Genomic DNA, 22,873 nt, shown 5'->3' on the forward strand with positions numbered 1-22,873 from the left:
CCAGGAGAACATTGTACACAGTATCATCAACATTTTGATCAACTGTGATAGACTTGATTCTTCTCAGCAATACAACGGTACAAGACAGTTCCAAAGGACTCATGATGGAAAAGGCTCTCCAAATCCAGAAAAAAAGAACTGTGGAATATGGATGCAGATTGAACCATACTGTTTCTTTTTTTTTTTTTTTTGGTGCTGTTGTTTTTCTTTTTTGAGGTTTTTCCTTTTTTGCTCTGATTCTTCTCTTATAACATGACTAATGCAGAAATATGTTCAATGTTATTGTACATATATAACCTATATCAGATTACTTGCTCTCTTGAAGAAGGGAGGGGAGAGAGGGAAGGGAGAAAAATTTGACACTAGAAATCTTATAAAAACAAATGTTGAACTAATGCATTGTTGGTGGAGCTGTGAACTGATCCAACCATTCTGGAGAGCAATTTGGAATTATGCCCAAAGGGCTATAAAGCTGTACATACCCTTTGACCCAGCAATACCACTTTTGGGTCTTTTTCCCAAAGAGATCATGGAAAAGGGAAAAGGATCCACATGTACAAAAATATTTATAGCTGTTCTTTTTGTGGTGGCAAGGAATTGGCAATTGAGGGGATGCCCATCAATTGGGGAATGGCTGAACAAGTCATGGTATATGAATGTAATGGAATTCCATTGTGCTGTAAGAAACAATGAGCAGGAGGAGTTCAGAGAAACCTGGAAGGACTTGCATGAACTGATGATGAGTGAGATGAGCAGAACCAGGAGAACATTGTACACAGTATCATCAACATTATATGTTGATCAACTGTGATAGACTAGATTCTTTTCACCAATCCAACAGTACAAGAAAGTTCCAAAGGACTCATGATGGAAAAGGCTTTCCAAATCCAGGGGAAAAAAAGGAACTGTGGAATATGGACACTGATTGGACCATGCTATTTCTTTTGTTTTTGATGCTGTTGTTTTTCTTTTTTGAGGTTTTTCCTTTTTGCTCTGATTCTTCTCGTATAACATGACTAATGCAGAAATATGTTTAATGTTATCTCTCTCTCTCTCTCTCTATATATATATATAGATATCAATATCAATATCTATATCTATATATCTCAGATTACCTGCTGTATAGGGGAGGGGAGGAGGGAGGGAAGGGAGGGAGAAAAATTTGAAATTGGAAATCTTATCTAAACAAATGTTGAAAACTAAAATAAATAAATAATTTTTTTTAAAAAGCAAATGTTGAAAATGATCTCTACATGTAACTGGAAAATAATAAAATACTTTTATAATTTTAAAAAAAGGATCAAAGTCTGTACTGACTCAACTTTCCTTTCATGTAGTAGGCACATGCTTCTTGTCTTAGATTTTACTTTTATGATTCAATTTGTGTTCCCTAGAAACCATCTTTTTCTAGCTCCAAATATCCCACCTTTCTGAAGTAAGGCAAGCATGTACTTAATACTCAAACCATTCTCCACCCTCCAACCCAGTTCTTCTTGCCTTATCACCCCTTAGAAATACCATGCAATTTTTTGTAGTAGCAAATAATTGGAAACAAAGCAGATGCCCAAGAATTGTGCAATGACCAAACAAATTGTGGCTTTTAAAGTGTCTGTCACATGATTTTATAAGGGTAGATTCTTATTTTACCTAGATTTAATACAGTATACTGAGAAAAGGAAATATTCTTATTATTTTCCTTTAGAACAGAGAATACTGAGAAATCTTGTCAGCAACTGATGAATCAGGCCTCAGCATCAATAGGCCAATTCAGAGAGAAAAATATACTTATAACAGTCTCCCTGCCCGTGGTCCATCCTACTCATGAGTGCTGTTAATTAGGCCCAGAGGTCACAAACCTCCCTGTGTATGTTAGGGGCTGACTGAGCATGGTGGATTCCAAAAAATATAGTGACCAATTTGTCATTTTCTCATTCTTTAACTTTTTCCTAGAGGAAGCATCATGGTGTAAGGAAAAGAGTGCTGAACTTGGGATCAGGAGAGACCTGGGTTCAAGTCCATCTTCTTCCTGGCTTAACCTTGATATCTCAGACTCAACATGTTCAAAACAGAACTCTATCTTTTACCCTTCTTTTGAACTTCTCTATTTCTGTTGAAAACACTATCATTCTTTTAGTCTCCTAAATCCCTGATTTGGCATTTTATTCAGTGCCTCACTCTCTCTAGCAGGTACATCCAATCAGTTGCCAAATCTTGCCATTGTTAACCCTACAACATCTCTCCTATCCAGCCCCCTTTTGGGAGGCTCCAGAAACAGACTCCACCTGAATGGTTTCCTAATTTGTCTCTCTGCCTCTAGCCTCTTTCCATTCTAATCTATCTATTTTCCCACACACAGCTGCCAATGCAATTTTCCTTAAATGGAAATCTGATCATATTACTACCCTACTCAATAAACTCCAATGGCTTCCTATTCCCTTTAAGATAAAAGATAATCTCTACTTGGATTGCCTTCACAACCTGGCCCCATCCTATCTTTTCACTCTTTTAAACCTTTGTACCTTTCTCTTACAATTACCCCACCCTACCTAAAGTAAGTGATAAGATGCCACATACTCCCTGATTCCCAAACAAAGTGAGAATATGTCTCAATCACTCCCTCAGTTCTAAGCTTTGGATAATGACCAACTGTGACCTTGCACAGGAAGTATATTCAGATTGGCTGAAGGAGCTTGGTCAGCTTTGTAAACTTCAGAAGTCCATAGGGATTTATACTTTCCATATTCCCATTGACATCTGTGAGAAAATAATGGGTTTTGGGACGCCCAAAAGCCCCTCGAGGGGATAATATCAAGATTGATTGGATTGACTTTGCTGATTAACTCATACAATTTTAAACACCACACATCCTAACTGCAAAGAATAGCTGAGGGCAGTGTCTTCATTGGAAGTCAAGGACAGACTGGATTCAGATTTGAGGTTCTAGGAAGAGCCAAGAAGAAAATCTACATCACACCTAATGGGAAGATCTTGAAGATATTCTCTTTTCATTTCCCACCAGGTTGCACTCCTCAGGCCTTTTCCATCATGCCTCTACTCCTGACCCCTTCTTCTCCCACCCACTTTCAGCTTCCTTTTATATAGTGTCTTCCATATTAGAATGTAAGCTGCTTGAGGGCAGGAAATGTCTTTCTTTTTGCTTGTATTTTTATTTTCTATTTGCTAATATTCCAGTACTTAGCGCAGAGCCTGGCATTTGGTAAGTGTGGTTGACTAATTGATAATTAACTAATAATCATGGCAGGAACCAAATTGTCAGCGGCTGGTGAGCTATATAGCTTTTTTTTTTTTTTTTTGGTGGGGCAATGAGGGTTAAGTGACTTGCCCAAGGTCACACAGCTAGTAAGTGCCAAGTGTCTGAGGCCAGATTTGAACTCAGGTCCTCCTGAATCCAGGACCTGAATCCAGCACCACCTAGCTGCCTCCAGCTAAATAGCTCTAGATAAGATACCTCACTACCTCTCCCAGTCCTTCAGGACTAAATCTAAAGTCCTGAGAGGACTAAGTAGTCATGCTCTGGAGACCTGACCAAGTTCAGGTGGGGGTTGGGATAGTGAGTCTAAAGCATATGCCACATTCTTTGCAAGGTCCATCCAAACTGACCTTGTCTCTCTTCCTCAGAGATGAAACTCCATCTTTGGAGATATTCATGGGATTCAGTAACCTCAGAACTCCCAAAGAAAAAATGTTTTTTATATCATTAGCCACTGAACAAAGACTGGTCATTCTGTTCAATAACACACATAAACACACACACACACACACACCACACCACACCACACCGAAAATAAATAAAAAACCAGAACTCTGCTTGCTACTGTTTCCCCTTCTTATAGCAAATACTTGCTCAGAATAATATAAAAGTCAACTTTTCTTTATCTGAAGACAAAATTCATTATAAAAGTACAAACAGAAAATAAACATGGCTTAAAAGAGTAAGAAATTGGGGCAGCTAGGTGGCACAGTGGATAGAGCATTGGCCCTGGAGTTAGGAGTACCTGAGTTCAAATCTGGCCTCAGACACTTAACACTTACTAGCTGTGTGACCCTGGGCAAGTCACTTAACACCAATTGCCTCACTTAAAAAAAAAAAAGAGTAAGAAATTTCAAAAAGGTATGAAATGTCAGATCATCAAGAAACAGCTAGGTGAGTGGGGAAGTAAAGGGCAGATATTTCATCAAGACCCAGCAGCTCTGCAAAGAGGATCTATAGATAGATAAATAGAGATATAAATATTAAAGCATACAGCAAGTTCTATCCAGGCATATCATTCCTTAAGCATATCAGTACATTCTAACTGTTCAAAATTATAATTAATTTGAAGTAGTAGCACCTTTAATTTGCATTCAGCTTCCAGTGCTAGCAACTATTGGCACCTTGTGATTCCTCTTACACATTTTCCACTTCATTCCTTTTTTTTTTTGGTTGTTCTTTTTTGCGGGGCAATGAGGGTTAACTGACTTGCCCAGGGCCACAAAGCTAGTAAGTGTCAATTATCTGAGGCCAGATTTCAACTTACATCCTCCTAAATCCAGGGCCGGTGCTTTATCCACTTCGCCACCTAGCTGCCCCAACTCCATTCTATATAACTCTCTGCTCTAACAATCCTTCAGCCTCTTCTTCAAGCGGGGAAAACTATATCAGCAGATTCCATTGCTTACATGGGGCTACATTCTTTGGCATATTGATCACATCACAACCTTTGGCCAAGATATTTCAGGTGATGATGCAGTTATTTCCTGGTGTATCAAAACTAGAGCAAAAAAGAAAAAAAAACTCTTTTGAGAAAGTGATACAGAGAATTACATTCCTTTTGATATATTACTATGTATGTCCATGCTTAGCATCCTGCCTGAAGTCTGGGATACATCCTTACCTAAATAAGAGTCTGTAATAAGTATCTGTTTCAGGTTTGTTGAAAGCAGCTTATCTGACTGAAAAGTGTGAACTCCTTTTGGAATATGCCCACAGGAGCTGAGGAAGCCTGACAGTTAAATTAACCCTATGGATGTAGATTTCTACATCCTGCTCCCCTAGAGGATTTGCTATTTGTTGTCAAGAGACTGGGGAAGCAGTTGCAAGATTTGTAAGCAATAACCGACCATGCACAAAAGGAATAACCCATACATATCACATTAGTAGGTCTGGTTTATAATGGGTTATAAGCATCAATACCTCTTATCTGAGCCTACTATAGCATCCCTGTCTTCGTCTCTTCCTCCTCCTCCTTTTTTTTCTTCTTTTTCTTCTTCGTGAAGCAATGAGGGTTAAGTGACTTGCCCAGAGTCACACAGCTAGTAAGTGTCAAGTGTCTGAGGCCAAATTTTTTTTTTTTTGGCAAGGCAATTGGGGTTAAGTGACTTGCCCAGGGTCACACAGCTAGTAAGTGTGTCTGAGACAAGATTTGAACTCAGGTATTCCTGCATCCAGGGTCTGTGTTTTATCCACTGTGCCACCTAGCTGCCCCATGAGGCCGAATTTAAACTCAGGTCCTCCTGAATCCAGTGTCACTGCACCACCTAGCTTCCCCTAGTTCTTTTATTTTATTTTATTTATTTATTTTTTTGGTGAGGCAATTGGGGTTAAGTGACTTGCCCAGGGTCACACAGCTAGTAAGTGTTAAGTGTTTGAGGCCGGATTTGAACTCAGGTACTCCTGAATCCAGGGCCGGTGCTTTATCCACTGTGCCATCTAGCTGCCCTAGTTCTTTTTAAAAACGTTTTTGTTTTTTAGAAATGTCTAGCATTTCCCAGTGATTACCAATGAATTGTCCATTATAACAAAAAACAGTTAAACAAAACATAAACAAAAAAATCCACTGACCATGTCTAATAGCATTTCCCTCATTCCATACCTATAGTCCACCACTTCTCCACCAAGGACAATGGTATTCTTTGTCATTAGCCTTCTAGATTTAAGATGAGCCATTGTATTGATTTGCATTCCAGAATATTTGAGTGATTTCTCTTATGCTATTATGGTCCTTGTGTATATTGTTCTCTTGGTCTTGCTTATGTCACTGTCATCAGTTCCTTTAACTCCCTCAAGTTTCTCATTTCATAACACTGTTCTCTCCTGCTTCTCCCATCTTTCAGAATGCTCTTTCTCAGTATCCTTTGGCGGTTCAACCATGTTTCACCTTCCATGTATGTGTGTCTCCTAAGACTCTGTTTTCAGCCTTCTTTTCTCTATATATACTGTCTCTCTGAGTGATCTCATCAACTTTCGTAGATTCAACTAACATCTCTATAGAAATAACTCCAGATCCATCTAGCCCTAGCTTCTCTAATAAGATGACCAATTTCTATTGGACATTTCTCAAACTGGATGTCAAATAGAAACATGGCCATTAATCTGTATGTAAGTATTCCTGCAGGTCACATATTGACTTAGTTTTAAAATGCAATATTATCTATGTTTAATTGCATTTTAATTTATTTTATTAAATATGTCCCAATTACATTTTAATCTGATTCAGGTTGCACTTGGGAGTGTTGTGGACCATTTTAATGTCATGAGGAATACATAGACTACAGAAGGAATAAGTACAAGAACCATGAATCAAAGAGTAAAAGTCTAAAATAGGATGAAAGGGAAGATAAAGAAGAGATTGAGAGAAATATTTTTTTTAAGGAAAAAAGGCTTAGAAAATTAAATTTTAAAATTAACAAACAAAACAAATTAAAGGGGAAGAGAAGACAGGATTTTACTTGAGTACTTACTGAGAGAGAAAAATCAGGGAAGAATTAGATAACTAGAGAAAAGGCAGAAATTTTAAAAGAACTAATAAGTTAAGCAAAACTCCAAAACTAGGGAAAGGGGTAACAAAAATCTAAGTAGAGGGCTTGAGGGTAAGGAGAAAAAGGCCTGTGAGAGTAAGGTTTCCTTATAGTAGAAAGCTAAAGAGGCAAAGTTCTGTATTTACAGAAGAGGGGAAAATATTTAATACAAAAACCCCCCAATGTTAGAGATAAATGGAGGAAAATTTAATCCAATCCCCCAAAAAGGAAAGAGTGACAGATTGGATAGGAAAGCCAAAACTTTATATATACCACTTATAAGAACATACATAAAAAATAAAGACATACATGGAATAAAAATGAGAGGCTGGGACAAAATTTCCTATGCATGAAGTGAATTTTAAAAAGCAGAAGTTGCAATCATTCTATAAGACAAAGCAAAAGCAAACATTAACAACATAAAAGGACATAAATAAAGAAACCCATAGACAACAAATCAATATCAGTATTAAACTTATATATTCCTAATGTCCAAATTCATATAGACAGTGGAACAATAGTGGCAGGAAATTTCAATGTCCTCTCAGTTTGGGACAAATTTAACAAAAAGATAAACAAGAGAGAAAAGAGATAACTAAACAATTTGCTGGAGAAAATAGAACTTAATGATTTATGATATCTTCTAAATGGGACTGCTAAAGAATATACATATTTCTCAGTACCACATGTAACTTTTACAAAACTTGGTCATTTATTAAGGCATAGAAATATTGCAAACAAATATAAAAAAGACAGGAATGGTGAATATATTCTTTTTAGGTCATAACACTAAAAAAAGACATCTTTTCAGAAGGAATAAACAAAAGATATAGTATCAAATAAAGGCTTGACAAAGCATCTTAAATTATAAATGATCAGATAATAAGTAGAAATAATTGATAACTGTTAAAGAAAATAACAAATAAATAACATATCAAAATATCTGTATACTTACCCCAATGGGCTATTGGGAAGCTGGAAAGATAGGTTGGGGCCAAGTGGTATGTGGCCAAACCCAAAGTTACCTCCATGCCATGATAAGACATTAGAATAGGACTTTGTGAGGACAATTTTATAACATTACTGAAGAAAAACTTTCACCTAATTGTATTAATGATAACTCACCTTTAAGTAATTGTAACTTATCTTCACTATAAGGTAAACAAAACTCTTTCCCCACAACAGCCCCATGAGGTAAATATACAAGTATCATTATCCCCATTTTATAGGTTGAAGCTTACAAAGGTTAAGTGACCTATTTATGCTCATACCAGCAAATATCAGAACCAAGATTTGAACGTATTTCTCCAAATTTAGTACTCTTTCCATTCCACCACACTGCAAAGTGCTACCTGAGCTTTGAGAACTTTATAGTCTAACAGGGAAAGACCTTCTTCCCTTTGTAAAGTAAATTATAGAAAACCTTAGTTTAAACATAAATTTTAAAATAAAGACAACTCACCAGACAGGCAAAGTATTCTTACTTTTACTTGAAACCTAAGTAATCTGAGCTCTTCTTTGTTGGGTTGCTTGTCTTTATCACTTTTTTTCTTTTTTACCATCCTTCCCACCCCTAAATACAATGAGTTTTAGATCAGGCCAAAGCTAGAGAGGTGGAGCTATGTTCTACTGTCTGTTGCCAGCATCGCAGAGATAGACAACAGGTGTCCTAGCTCCCTAAAGTGCTGTTTGCTCATTTTTTTTCCTCTTCACTAACAAAAATCAGTGTCTAGCAGAATGGCTAGTACCCCTAGGAAGTGGATGTCATTAATTGGAGTCATTCTCATCTATTTTAAGATGGTAAGTTCAATTAATTTCTTATTGTAATTATTTTTGTGGTAAAGAAACATTACACATTATAAATTTTTTAAAAGTAATTAGAACTCATCAGACCACTCCAAGATCTTATAGTATTGTTAATTGTTTTTTTTAAATCCTCTTAAATGCTACAAATACAATAAAGAGAGAAAACAACATTATCTTTTTATCTTTAGTACCAAGAATGCTAAAAAAAAAGAATCGAGTCAGTAACCACTGACTCAGGCTTCTGAAACAATAGACAGATTCAGAGGGAAATGAGAAATAGTAATGTGATCTACTCAGCAAGGCCCTCTCCACCTTGTGATTGTTTTGTCAATGGACCCAGTAGTCACAAAACAATTTGTGCAAATAAATGTATTGCATTAATTCAGGGTGCATAGTATGTAAGAAAAAAGAGAGCAAATCATTTGTATTGTCTCAAGATATTTCCTCAAAATGGCAGTTTTCTTTGTGGTTCTAATATAATTTTCTTTTTCAGGTTGCTTCATCAAATGCAGGTAAAACTCTCTTAAAAAGCAGGGTTGGTCTCCCCATATATTTATTTTAATTTCCATTGTTTTCTTTGTGGACTCACCCGAAACATTCAAATTATATCAGGATATGAATTCAACAACTGGTAAGATAAATAAAAGTGACAAGTGACGAATAAAAGTAACAAGATTTGTCCAAATGTAGTATCCTTAGCCACTTCTGAAGTAACATGGAGTTAGTTATTTCTTTATCTGCGGGTTAATTCACTAGTATGACTTGAACCCCCCCAAAAAAGAGTTTTCATGAAAATAGGAACAATTCAAGGCAAAAATCCTATTAGCCCTCAGAAGGATGGCATTAATCCTAAAAGTCAGTGGAAATGTTAATCATTATATATATATAAATATATTTTTTGGCGGGGCAATTGGGGTTAAGTGACTTGCCCAGGGTCACACAGCTAGTAAGTGTTAAGTATATGAGGCAGGATTTGAACTCAGGTCCTCCTGAATCCAGGGCCCGTGTTCTATCCACTGTGCCACCTAGCTGCCCAATGTTAATCATTATAGTGTTATTGGCTAATTTATTTTTATATAAAAAGAAGTAGAATGTTGTCTTATTCACAATTGGTTAAGAAACTAGGGTATAAGATTTTTTTAATCACTTGGGGGAGGGAGCTAAAGGAGTAAATTAGAAATTTTACTTTTTGATTACATTTTAAAATGTTCAATTAATGCTTTTTAAAAATACAACTATTACTTCTTGAAACCCCATTCCTCATAGTAGTGTCCCTTTTAATGGTAAAAAAGCACAATTGATCAAAACAAGCCATTATAACAACATCTTTCAGGATATGCAATGTTTTACATTTAATAATAGCTAGCATTTATATAGTCCTTTAAGATTTACAAAGTGCTTTACATAAGTTATCTCATTTGATCCTCACAACACAGGTAGGTGCTCTTATTATCTCCATTTTACAGATGAGGAAACTGAGGCACAAGGAGGTTTTTTTTTTTTTTTTGTGACTTGCCCAAGTCCACACAGTTAGCAAGTGCCTAATGGAGGATTCAAACTCAGGTCTTCTGACTCCAAATCCCACACTCTATCTACTGCACTACCTAGGTGGCGTAGTGGATAAAGCACCGGCCCTGGAATCATTAGTACCTGAGTTCAAATCTGGCCTCAGACACTTGACACTTACTAGCTGTGTGACCCTGGGCAAGTCACTTAACCCTCATTGCCCTGCAAAAAAAAAGAAAAGAAAAGAAAAGAAAAATTATAGAGGACAACGTTTTGGTTTATCAGCAGGGATTATACAGCACAAGATACAATGGCAATTTGGCAATTATTCAATTATTTGATCAGCATAGATGGACATAATTCAGTACCTCCCCCCAAAAAAACCCAGCTTTCTTTCCTTTTTCTTCCCTCTCTCTCTCTTTTCTTTTCTTCTATTTCTCCTTCTTGAGAAGTATTGAGTTGACTACAGTAACGATGTAACCTGGCACCTCTGGTTCAGATACCAATGACTTCGCATTTCTAATCCAATGCTACCAGAGGCATTTGGGACAAGGATCCCAATTCACCCTGTAATAATTAAGGATGCTCCTTAAGCCCATAATACTCGTTTAGCTTGGGGTAAAAGATCTTTGTTTGTTCCAGCATGTGTACTTGCAAGTATATGTGAATCACAGGATGTTACTTATCTAACACATATTTTATCTATATAAACCAGCTTTTCCTGCTTTCCCTCCTAAGTATAGCTGTGGAAAGAGAGGGTCATAATCTTTCCTTGTCTATATTATTGCAGCTCCTATTAAAATTGGTCTTCATTGTATGCTGCCAGTGTTTCAGAAGGAGATAAGAGTTTGGTCAAGAGTTTGTGTTCACTTCCCTCTCTCCCCAACCATGCCCCACCCCCAAGCTGAAATGCATACTAAGAAAGAGCAGTACTAGCTGTGTGACCCTGGGCAAGTCACTTAACCCCAATTGCCTCAAAAAAAAATAGCAGTAATGGCTTATTCCATACTGAAGTATCCAAAGCCAAATACAGAAGGTATCAATGTCAATGAAGAAGTAAAGAGTTAAATTGTTAATACACATCGTTCTTCTTGAGACAGCTAGGTGGTAGAGTGCTGGCCCAGAAGTGGGGAAGGTAAATTCAAATCCTGCCTTCAATTCTTACTAGCCTGATGACCCTGGGTATGTCATTTAGCCATCCTCATTTTCCTCATCTGTAAAATGGAGATAATAGCATCTAACCACCAATGTTGTAGTGAAGTTCAAATATGTATATGTATATGTGGGTATGTGTATTACACATGTGTTATATATGTGTGTGTGTATATATATATGATTTAAGTAAACCTTAAAGCTCTCTATAAATATTGTCTATTATTATTATCAACAGATACATGACCAACTTTGATTCAAAACATCCATAACAAACCCAGATAAGGTCTCACTCTATATCCCATGTCTCAAATACTTCCTGACCCCTCAAATCTCGGGTTCAAATTATGGGCAATTCTCAATGGCAAATTACCTGTTTGACTCATTTTTTCTCCATCTAATTTTTTTTTTTTTAGTTTTTTATGGGGCAATGGGGGTTAAGTGACTTGCCCAAGGTCACACAGCTAGTAAGTGTCAAGTGTCTGAGGCCGGATTTGAACTCAGGTACTCCTGAATTCAGGGCTGGTGCTTTATCCACTGTGCCACCTAGCTGTCCCTCTCCATCTAATTTTAAAATTGAAACAGTGTGTTGTTGTTGTTTTTTTAAGCAGTGTATTCTTATTCCTCTTCCCCATCTTTCTTCACCAAGCCCAGACTCCAATATTTGTTTCTTATACTTTCTTTCTCTCATTTTAATCCTCCCTCCAAAGCTGAAATTTGTTTTTCTTGTCACTATTTCCTCCATGTTTCTGTTTACTCTTTTAAATATCCCTTTCCCTTTGCTAGTTCCAACTTGTTTCTTTCCATGTGAGTATATTTTTCTGTACCAAACTTTGTGTGAGTGTGTATGTGCATAAAACCCTCCTTTATCTGGTTCATATTGAAGTGGCATAGTGAGATAATTACTCCTTCTATTCTACCTTTTAGCAATAATGAGTTCTTCTCCCTTGTTCCTCATTTCTTCACTCATGCATTCCTTTCCCCTTCTTTTTCTTTCATCTCATTAGAATAAATATAATAACAATAATAACAAACCCAGAACCTGTGTTTGTCTTACTTAGTTCCTTCTTTTCCCCTTGAAGATATTAGAATTCTGAAAAAAAATCTATTGAAATTCTCTTATATTAGAACATAATTCTTTCATTATCATTCAATTCCTTCTGACTGCTTTCTACATTTCTCTTGACTCCTATGTTTGCATTTTAAAATTTCAATTCTGCTCTGCTATTTTTTCTCAGGAATACTTGGAAGTTTTAAATTTTGTTCTTTTCTTTTGTGGGGCAATAGGGGTTAAGTGACTTGCCCAGGGTCACACAGCTATTAAGTGTCAAGTGTCTGAGGTCGGATTTGAATTCAGGTCCTCCTAAATCCAGGACTGGTGCTTTATCCACTGCACCACGTAACTGCCCCCTTTAATTCTATTTTTTTTAATACATCTTTTCTTGTGTAGGATCAAACTCTGTTTTGCAGAATAAATTGTAATCATATTTTGCCTTTTGAAATATTGAATTCTAAAACTTTCTCTTTTATATAAAGGATGACCCAAAAATCATGGTTTTAATAACTTTTTGAAAATTATTTTTCTTTATTTTTTGCCATTTATGAGATTTGATTCCCCCTCCTGGGCAATGGGGGTAAAGTGACTTGCCCAAGGTCACACAGCTAGTAAGTATCAACTGTCTGAGGCTGGATTTGAACTCAGGTCCTCCTGGATCTAGGATCAGTGCTTTATCCACTGCGCCACCTAGCTGCCCCTGAGATTTGATTTTTCACACATAATGTACATTCATTTCTTATATACTATATATGATGCTATGGTATTGTAAATTAAAAACAAAAAATAAAGGACTTATTAAATATTCAAATCCTTTTGTGACTTTTGGCCTACCATGTAGTAGTTGCTGCTAAGTCTTGTTTGATCCTGACCAGTTCATTGGCATTTGAATTGTTTTTGGTTATTGTGGTATTTTTTTCTTTGACTCGGAAGCTCTGGAATTTGGCTTTGACAAATAATGGGTTTTTAGTTTGGGGTTTCTTTAAGCACATGATCAGTGGATTCTTTCTATTTTACTTTAGACCTCTAGGTTTTTGTTTTTTTGTTTTTTTATTGGTGAGGCAATTGGGGTTAAGTGACTTGCCCAAGGCCACACAGCTCATAAGTGTTAAGTGTCTGAGGCTGGCTTTGAACTCAGGTCCTCCCGACTCCAGGGCCAGTGTTCTATCCACTGTGCCACCTAGCTGCCCCTAGACCTCTAGTTCTAATCAATCTGGGCAGTATTATTTCAAGTTATTGTAAAATACAGCATTGAGATTTTTTGTTTGTTTGTGGTTTTCATGGAGTCTTTTAAATTATCTCTCCTCAATCAGTTTTCCAGGTCAATTGTTTTTGATAGTAAGTATCTTGAATTTTCTTTTATCTTTTTCAAATCTTTTTACTTTGTTCAAATATTTCTGGTTGTTTCATGGAGTCATTGAGTTCTGTATGCTCTATTCTGTTTTTTAGAGAGTACATTACTTAAATAATATTTTCCACCTTCTGTTCTAAACTGCTTTTAAAGGGTGTACTGGGTGGCCATCCACTTTGTAATGAATAGATACTCATTCTCCAGGTTGGTTTGCTCACTCCACCCATCCTTCACAATGAAAGATCTATGTTTCCAGAGAAGGATCACCACCACTAAAATTCTCTCAAGGTCCTAAGAGCAAGTCTTTTATAGGGAAATATACTTACTTTGCTCAGCATCCTAGCTCATCAATGCATTTCCTTTTATACAACCAAGCCCTCACAGTTATGACATTTGGATAATAAACACAACCAGTTACTTTATAATAAGGCAAAAATAATATTACAGGTACTCATATTAAAGCATATGCATAAATAATGAATGCATCACAATCTGTACATAAACCTGGCTTACACTCTTCTACCATAAGCTCAATATCTATGTGAGAGAGTCGGCACACACTTATAGGGACAGGAATGAGATTATAGCTGGACAACAAAATCAACTCCGGCTATTCATGGTTCTACTTGGAAAAGCTCCATGGAAACTGCCTGTTTTCTGTACCTTTCACTCCTGGGCCCCACTGATCATCTGGAGGTTTATAAGAACACTGCCTTTAAGACAACCTGGTCCCCTTTCTTGCCTCTACTAACATGCCAAGGTAATTAACTTTCCTCATTAACTTTTGTCTACTATGTATGAACCAACCCTTATTCAGGAGATTCTAAGCATACCTAGAGTTTATTTACAGGTAATGGGAAGCTAACTCAAGAATCTCTTGGTCTTTCAGCTGACTTCACCGTCTCTATATGTGATGTGACTTCCACGAGCATTAATCTGAGGTGGGCCAAGATTGCAGGTGCTGTGTCTTACAAGGTCGCAGTCACTCCTGTCAACATGTTAGGTCCTTCAATATTTGCCCTTTTCAATGATGTCACTTTCCTAGGCACAGTTGCCTCCCTCAGACCCAATACCGTCCATACCATTAAAGTGGCTGCCCTCGATAAGAATGGGATGTTGTTGGCTGAAGCACTGACGATGCAATTAACAGGTTAGTTCTGGGTGGCTCACACCAGTGCCATGTACTGTTACTACTGTAGAAGTGGGAGTTTGTTTTCCTAGGTGGGGGCTTTTTAGACTGTCCTGGAATCACAGAGATCCCAGCAACTAGGATCATATTTTTGTGTTTATTATTTTAAATTGGGCAGATTATTTTCACTGAGAACCGAATAGACCATATAAGAGTTAAATGATTATCTAAAAGCACCAAAGCAGTGAAGAATAAGATTGCAGGACATAGAAGAAGCATAAGTTCTATCTTGTTGCAGATTTGATAATGCCCTGCACCTGGCAGCAGGTAGATCTGAGTTCAAATATATCCTCAGACACTTACTAGCTGTGTGACCCTAGGCAAGTGGTTGAATTGCTTTCTATCTCAGTTTCCTCATCTGTAAAATGGTGATGATAATAGTACCTGCTTCCCAGGGTAGTTGTGAGGATCAAGTAGGTAACATCTGTAGAGTGCCTGCCTGGCACATAGTAGGCACTTAATAATCCCTTTTTTGTGTGGGGGGCAATGAGGACAAATGTAGTGGAATGTGATGGGGTAGTAAGGCATAAGGGTACTACTGCAAGGATAGGACAGGCACAGGTTGGGAAGGGCTTCAAGTGCCAAATGGAGGATTTATATTGGACCATAGAGGTAAGAGGGAACCATTGGAGTTTGTTGATAAAGGGGCACAAGATGGTCAGATCTGTTCTAAAGGAATAGTGAGTCCTCCAATTCTGTGACTTTTAGAATGTTGCTTGACTTGTCTTCATCTTATAAAATGGTTATAATTATACAGACGATCCATTTTCTTGTTTGTTAGAGGTATTCAGGGCTAGCCCTTTAGGCAAATTATGAAGTGAGCATAATTGCATTCATGCAAAACGTATTCCATATTAGTCATGTGTGAAGAGACTTTTTTTCTTTTGGTCTGTGTCATTTACAGTCATGTGTCCCAGGGCTTCATTTAATCATCTGATTTTTTTTTTTTCGGCCAGGCAATGAGGGTTAAGTGACTTCACACAGTTAAGTAAGTGTCAAGTATCTGAGGCTGGATTTGAACTCAGGTCCTCCTGAATCAAGGACAGGTGCTCTATCCACTGCACCACCTAGCTGCCCCACCTTCTCTTTTTTTAAAAAAAAATTTTCCCAACTACATGTTAAGACAATTTTTTTACATACATTTAAAAAAAATTTGAATTCCAGATTCTCTTTCTCCTTTCTTCCCTTATCTACTCTCTGAGATGGTAAGTATTTCATGTAGATTATATATGTGCAGTCATGCAAAACATATTTCCAAATTAGTCACATTGTGAAAGAAGACACAGACCAAAAATAATAAATAAAGAAAAAATAAAGTGAAAAATTGTATGCTTCAATCTGCATTCAGATTCCATCAGCTTTTTCTCTGGAGGTATATATCATTTTTCATCATGAGTCCTTTGAAATAGAAAGAACAAGTTCTCTTGGGAAGAATGAGGGAAACAGGAAATATTGGGCCCAGGGCGTCATCCTTGACTTTTCTGGGTACTCTCTCTTCCAATCCAATCCAGCAAGCATTTCTTAAGAAAATACTGCATTCAGAGCACTGTGCTAGATAAAAAAGAAGAAGCTCCTCCCCTCAAGGAACTTACCTTTTCTTGGGAGATACAATGTGTAAACAGAGAGGTAAAGACAAGATAATTCAAGGAGGTAAACTATATAAGTAGGAAGATCAAGAAAGATTTGCTCCAGGCATTTGTAACCTGGGGTGCATGAATTAAAAAAAATAAATATTTTGATAAGTATTTCAATACATTTCCTTTATACTCCTATGTGTTTTATTTTATGCATTTAAAATATAATTCTGAAAAGGGGTCCATAGGTTTCATCACACTACCAAAAGGGACCTACTCTTTGCCTAAAGGCAAACAGTTTCCCAGTAAGGGAGTGACATAGTCAAAGTTGTACTTTAAAGAGATTATTTTGGGGGCAGCTAGGTGGCGCAGTGGATAGAGCACCGGCCCTGGATTCAGGAGTACCTGAGTTCAAATCCGGCCTCAGACACTTAACTCGTACTAGCTGTGTGACCCTGGGCAAGTCACTTAACCCCAATTGCCTCACCAAAAAAAAAAAAAAAAGAGATTATTTTGACAGCTATGAGGGAGGGAAGGTTTGGAGAAGGGAGAAGTTGGAAACTAAAAATCTAAATGGGAGGATGTCATGCAAGAGGTGACAAGAACCCTGACTTGGGTGTTATTATTAATAGAAAGATGGGAGATGTGTTCTAGAGGTATAAGTGACAAGATGACAAGTGTTTGGATACGGGAGGGCAGAGGAGGGCTGGGGAAGAATCAAGCATGGCTCTGAGATTGTGAACTTGGGTGACTAGAATAATGGCATTGTTCTCAATAGGAATGGGGCAGTTTGGAGGAGAGGAGAATATAGGAGGTGAAAAAAGGCATTCGGGCCATCCTCTCCCAGGCCTTGAACACATTCTTTTCTCACCCTTATCTTTTACAATCCCTGGCTTCCTTCAAAGCTCAGTCAACAAGACAAGTCAATAAGCACCTACTCTGTTCCACATACTGTGCTAAGCCTTAGCACAAAGAAAGAAAAAAAAATAGTCCCTGCCTTCAAGGAACTTGCAGTCTAATGGAGGGAACAAAATGCAAACATCTATGCACAAAACCCGATAAATATAAATTGGAGATAAGTGGGGTTTGAAATTTGGAAGACCTGGGTTCAGATTTGCTTACTAGTTGTTGGACCATGGAAAGAAGTCACTTAATCTCTCTAGGCTCCCGTTTTCTCATTTGTCAAATGAAGAGGCATCCGCGGTGCCTTCCAGTGATTCCCCTTTAAAGGATCAGCTGCCCCAGCAGGATGGTTCAGTATGATTAACATCCCTACAGAACTCTGAGCCTTACTAAGTGCTTTCCTCACAACACGGTGAGGCAGGTAGTAAAAGCAATATGATTTTTCTAGGCTTAGATATTTAGAACCACAGAAGACAGTAGAGTTCATCTAGTACAACCTCTTTATTTTATTTTTTTCAAACATTGAGGAAGCTAAGACTCAGAGATAGTGAATAATTTGCTGAAGATCATGCAGGAAGATTTGAACTCAGGTTTCTGCCTCTAATTCTGGAACTTTTCCCCATTACTGAGATAAGTAAATTGAGGTCCAGAATGGTTCAGAGACTTGCCCAAGGTTACACAGCTATGGAGTGGCTGAGCCCCATACCTCCTAAGTCTCTGTCCAGTAAGTATAATCCCTACTACATTATGCTGCCTTCAGTGTAGTGCCTCCTTCTCTAGCAACAGAATCACTGTCATAATTTTTTAAGAGATGGCAACGAGAGAAACATACCTGCATAATGTTGAAAGAATGCTTGGCCATCACACAGTGGGTATATTGTTCATCTTTGTAGAATTGTTATTCTTGAGGAGCTGCCAAATCCCTAGGCCATTGTACAGAAAGAAATGGTTGTCTGTGAACAGGAACAGAAGAATTGGGGGTTTTAAAAAAATCTTTTTTTTTTTTTTTTTGCATGGTTGAGTCATATATTTAGATGAGAAGGCAGCCACAGTAAACTTGTGGAGTAAGGAAGAACCCTTATTTTGGAGGATTTACCAGTTTCCCTTTCTGTAAAATGACAGTGTTGTACTAGATAATTTCAGCCCTAAAAGTCCATGTTTTTAAATTGGAGGCAGAGTGTTCCAGTGGGTTACCACAAAGCCAATCAGGCTGGTTTCCAAGGTACCTAACTCCAGGCAGACTTTCCACAGGGAGAAGGTCATTACAGATCTCGCCTTTCTCCCTGTCTCCTCCTCACTTTCCAACTCTTTTAAACATCCTTTTCAAAGGGAAAATTTCTCCACTCCCTCTTTCCTCCCCCACCTCTGCCCCTTCAAATCCAACTCCAAATGATGTCAACAACTCTCACCTCTAAGTCTGTCTTTCCTTTGTACTTTCTAGTTGTCTCTTTGGGTAAATCATGTTGCCTCTTTTCTTTTTCTCTGTGTCTTCATCTAAGAGATGGATAGATAAATAAAACATTTATTAAGGACTCACTCAATGCCAGACACTGTCATAGCACTGGGGATACAACAACAAGCGAGCAAGATAGTCCTTGCTCTCGAGGAGCTTACATTATAATGGGAGAAGACAACACACAAAGGGGAAAGGGATTGGCAGAGATAGCAGAAAAGTGACTTGGAAGTCTGGATCTTGGCAAATTAAGGTGAAAGCTTGCCAAGGGGACCCAGGGTCAAAGTCCATGGTTCTGATGGGAAGGAGATAGGATGACAGCCAAAACCAGAAAGAATTGGGGGAAAGGGAAAGGAACAAGCATTTATTAGATGCCTACTATATGCCAAATACTTTACAGATATCTCATTTGCTCATTATCTCCATTTTACAGTTGAGGAAACTGAGGCAGACACAGGTTAAGGGGATTTCCCAGCGTCACATATCTAGGCAGAATTTGAACTCAGATCCTTTTGACTCTAGGCATAGTGCTCTATCCACTGTACCATCTAGCTGGTGAAGAGAATTTGTTAGGAAGGTAATGAGAATGCTTGCATTTGAAAGGCAAAAGGAGTGTGGGAGGTGGTTATTGTCAATGTCCTTACTAATACAATATTGACTCATGATTGTGTTTTTAGCTCCAGAAATACCCATTATTGATCAGGCTTACTCCAAACTTAGCAACAGCATCACTGTGGAATGGGCACCTGTGCCAGGGGCTACAAGTTATCTCCTCACAGCCCAAGATGGAGAGTCCTTCATTGAAACAATAGTCACCAATTCACCAGGCACAGTGTCAGGCCTGAAGGCAGCTACGATGTACAAAATCACCATCAGATCCATCAATGCTGGAGGGAGAAGCCAGGCATCACCTCCCAAGAAGGCAAAGACAGGTAAGTATCAATCCCCGGGCAACTTAATTTGGAAAAAGAACATGAGCTTGCTTGGGAATTGGTATAGCTGATATGCATTACAATTTGGTACAGAATGAGTGTCTGAGGTCCAGGGAACACAAGAATTATGAGAAACAGTACTGCCTGTGATGTTGGATGTGTTCAGGGAAAAGTGTAACTTAAATGTCGAATTCAATTACCCAAACTCATTGAGAAGTATCAGACTCCTTAAATTAGGGAAATATTTTTAGTTGGTACTAGGAAGACCTATTGTACTTCTGATACGAAGCTATATGACCTCACACAGGTCAATTAAGCTGTAACTTCCTGACCCTTATCTAGCAAATCAGAGAAGACTACAGTCTTCTTCAACTGCCAGAATCACACCCAACACCAGAAGTTCCCTGTGCCTAGTGAAATCATTGATCCTTCCACATCCCACATCCATCCCACATATCTACATCCCCAAAGACCACTGGAGAATATAGCACAGATGGATCGGGTTTTGTAGTGGTTTGACACATATTGAAACACATGCCAAGATTTACTTTTATTTGGCTTTGTGTGGCAACATTAATTACTAAGTATAAATGTGTACAAGGGCACCTTGATGTGGAATGAATGTTCTTGAGAAGTTGTGTCTAAGTCAGATTATATTTTCCCATTGACATATTTGAATTCCATTGTTATTGTTCAGTCATTTTTCAGTCATGTCTGACTCTTCATGACCCCATTTGGGGTTTTCTTGGCCAAAATACTGGAGCAGTTTGTCTTTTTCTTCTCCAGCTCATTTTACAGATGAGGAACTGAGGCAAACAGGGATAAGTGAGTTGCGCAGGGTCAGATAGCTTAGTAAGTGTCTGAGGTCAGATTGAAAGATGAGTTTTCCAGGCCCGACACTCTATCCATTGTGCCATCCTTCGAATTCCAAAGATCCTTCAATTTTCATTTCTGACTCAGCTATAACTGTCAGAGGTTCCTAATACTGATAATTTCTCTCCTACCAGGATCTCAGTGGAGTAGTTAGTAACCTGTAAGTGTAATGATTGGAATGACGCCATCTACTGGAGACTTGCTGTGGGAAAGCTCCACCATGAGGAAAATGCCTTAGTTAGCAATAGTTATTATATTCTTTTTACTGTTCCGTCAAGGAAACATTTTGTTTCTTGAGGAACAAAAGGGGAGACTGTAATGATTGGAATGATGCCACCTACTGGAGACTTGCTGTGGGAAAGCTCCACCATGAGGAAAATGCCTCAGAGGCATTGTGGCTTTTCCTTGGCATCAGGAAATGACGTTTGCTCATGGGTGCTGTCTATCAAGGCTACCAGCCAATCAACTGAGGAGCCTCCTATGGTCTGGGAGGAGACAGGAAGGAGGAAAGGGAGCCTGCGCAGAGAGCGCGGGGCTTTTTAGGTTCCTGACTGGATGGTGGTGGCGGCAGAGGACTTCACAGGAAATTTGAGGAAAGATAGGAATGCCAGGCTGTTGGAATTCTGTTCTTAATCTTTTTCTTTCTATTTTCCAATAAACCCTTAAAAACCTAAACTTGTTTTATCAGTGATTTTTAGTCAGTTTCCCCCAAAACTGGGGGAACAGATTAGAATACACATTTAGAATCTTACATTACACATAAGCAAATGCCTATATGTACAATTTGAAAGAACCCTCCTATGAATCTTTTTGTAAAGCAAAGAATTCTTTGGCAATATAAATGATCACCCCACATTTACTTGCTTTTTATTTTAAGTTTGTATTGTGCTACATTTGTTTTTTCTGAAACAATTTGCATGTGTAGATGTCAAAAGATATGAATTGTTTTCTGCTATTTCAGTCTTGGCTGCCCCTGTCTTGGATGTGAGTTCTCCCAGTTCTGACTCGATCCTGGTACAGTGGGAGGCTGTGTCTATGGCGGTCGGATTCTCCGTGTCCATCATGCGTTCCAATGGCTTGGGTAGGATGTGGAAAGAGAATACCACCAACACCTCTTTAACCTTCACCAGTTTAGATGCAGGAACACTCTATACGATAAAGGCATATGCCTGGAATGCCAATGGAATCCCTGGAGATGATTCCACTTATAATCAGAGAACAAGTAAGCCCTTCAAAGAAACATTATTTAGTTCAGCATAATGTAACTAAGTAATTTCTAAGAACTAGTGAAAAGAGAACATGAGTGCCCACATGGAACATAGACCAACCTGGCCCCTACCACCTGAAGGTCAGGTAGGTTATATTTTAGCCTACCCAGAGAGTTCCCCATACCCTTAAGGGGATTAGGGTATGGGGGTGGGGGAGCCTAGATGACCCTCTCCAGCCCTCATTGATAGTGTTCCCCAAAGTAGAGAGAGGGTACCTCTAGTTTCATTAGCCAATAACAGTCAGATTAGCGTTTATACAGAAACAATTACCCCAAAAGTTATAATAACAAATATAAAAACTTACTTTCCAGGGGCAGCTAGGTGGCACAGTGGATAGAGCACTGGTCCTGGAGTCAGGAGGACCTGAGTTCAAATCCAGTCTCAGACACTTAACACTTACTAGCTGTGAGACCCTGGGCAAGTCACTTAACCCCAACTGCCTCACCAAAACCAACCAACAAACAAAAAAACCCAAAACTTACTTCCCCAACATGTGGGAGGCATGATCTTCCTTCTCTTTCCCCTTGTACCACCTCAGTTTCTGGGGAGGGGAAGAAGATTAAGTTCACGGCTTAGATCAGTTCCCATAGAGCACGGCCTCAGTTCCAAGTCCAAAACCTCCCTGGGGCTTGAGTCCCGGGTACCCTGGCTTCTCAGTTCTTTCATGCCAGGCTGTCTGGCTGCACTACCCCCACCTACCATCCTGGTTCCAAGGTCTCCATAGGTAGACTTTGAAATTTCATAAAGATCATCTCCAACACCTAAAACTGAGGAAGTGGAAAACACGGAACAGAAACAAACATTTCCAGGCTGACTCGTCAGAGCTGGGGTAAAAGAGGGGAAGGAGAGTCCTTTCCTTCTCACCAGTTCAGTTCATAGTGCCCATGCTGTGACTAACCTGGGCTCTTCACCCTCAGGAGTCAGTAGATAAGATTTTTAAATCGAATTTTAAAGACTGGGACAAGGGGCAGCTAGATGGCACAGTGGTTAAAGCGCTGGCCCTGGATTCAGGAG

General features: G+C 38.5%; 1 protein-coding gene across 1 annotated transcript in view; it reads left to right on the forward strand.

Moving 5' to 3' along the window:
* Positions 1–22,873, forward strand: part of FNDC7 (fibronectin type III domain containing 7) — a 52,257-nt gene that overhangs the window by 6,265 nt on the left and 23,119 nt on the right. The window contains 3 exon segments of the mRNA XM_044003532.1: positions 14,557–14,817; positions 19,464–19,718; positions 21,553–21,813. Of these exon segments, the coding sequence (XP_043859467.1) occupies positions 14,557–14,817; positions 19,464–19,718; positions 21,553–21,813 (777 nt within the window).

The sequence above is a fragment of the Dromiciops gliroides genome, chromosome 4 (assembly GCF_019393635.1).
Source record: "Dromiciops gliroides isolate mDroGli1 chromosome 4, mDroGli1.pri, whole genome shotgun sequence".
Classification (NCBI taxonomy): domain Eukaryota; kingdom Metazoa; phylum Chordata; class Mammalia; order Microbiotheria; family Microbiotheriidae; genus Dromiciops; species Dromiciops gliroides.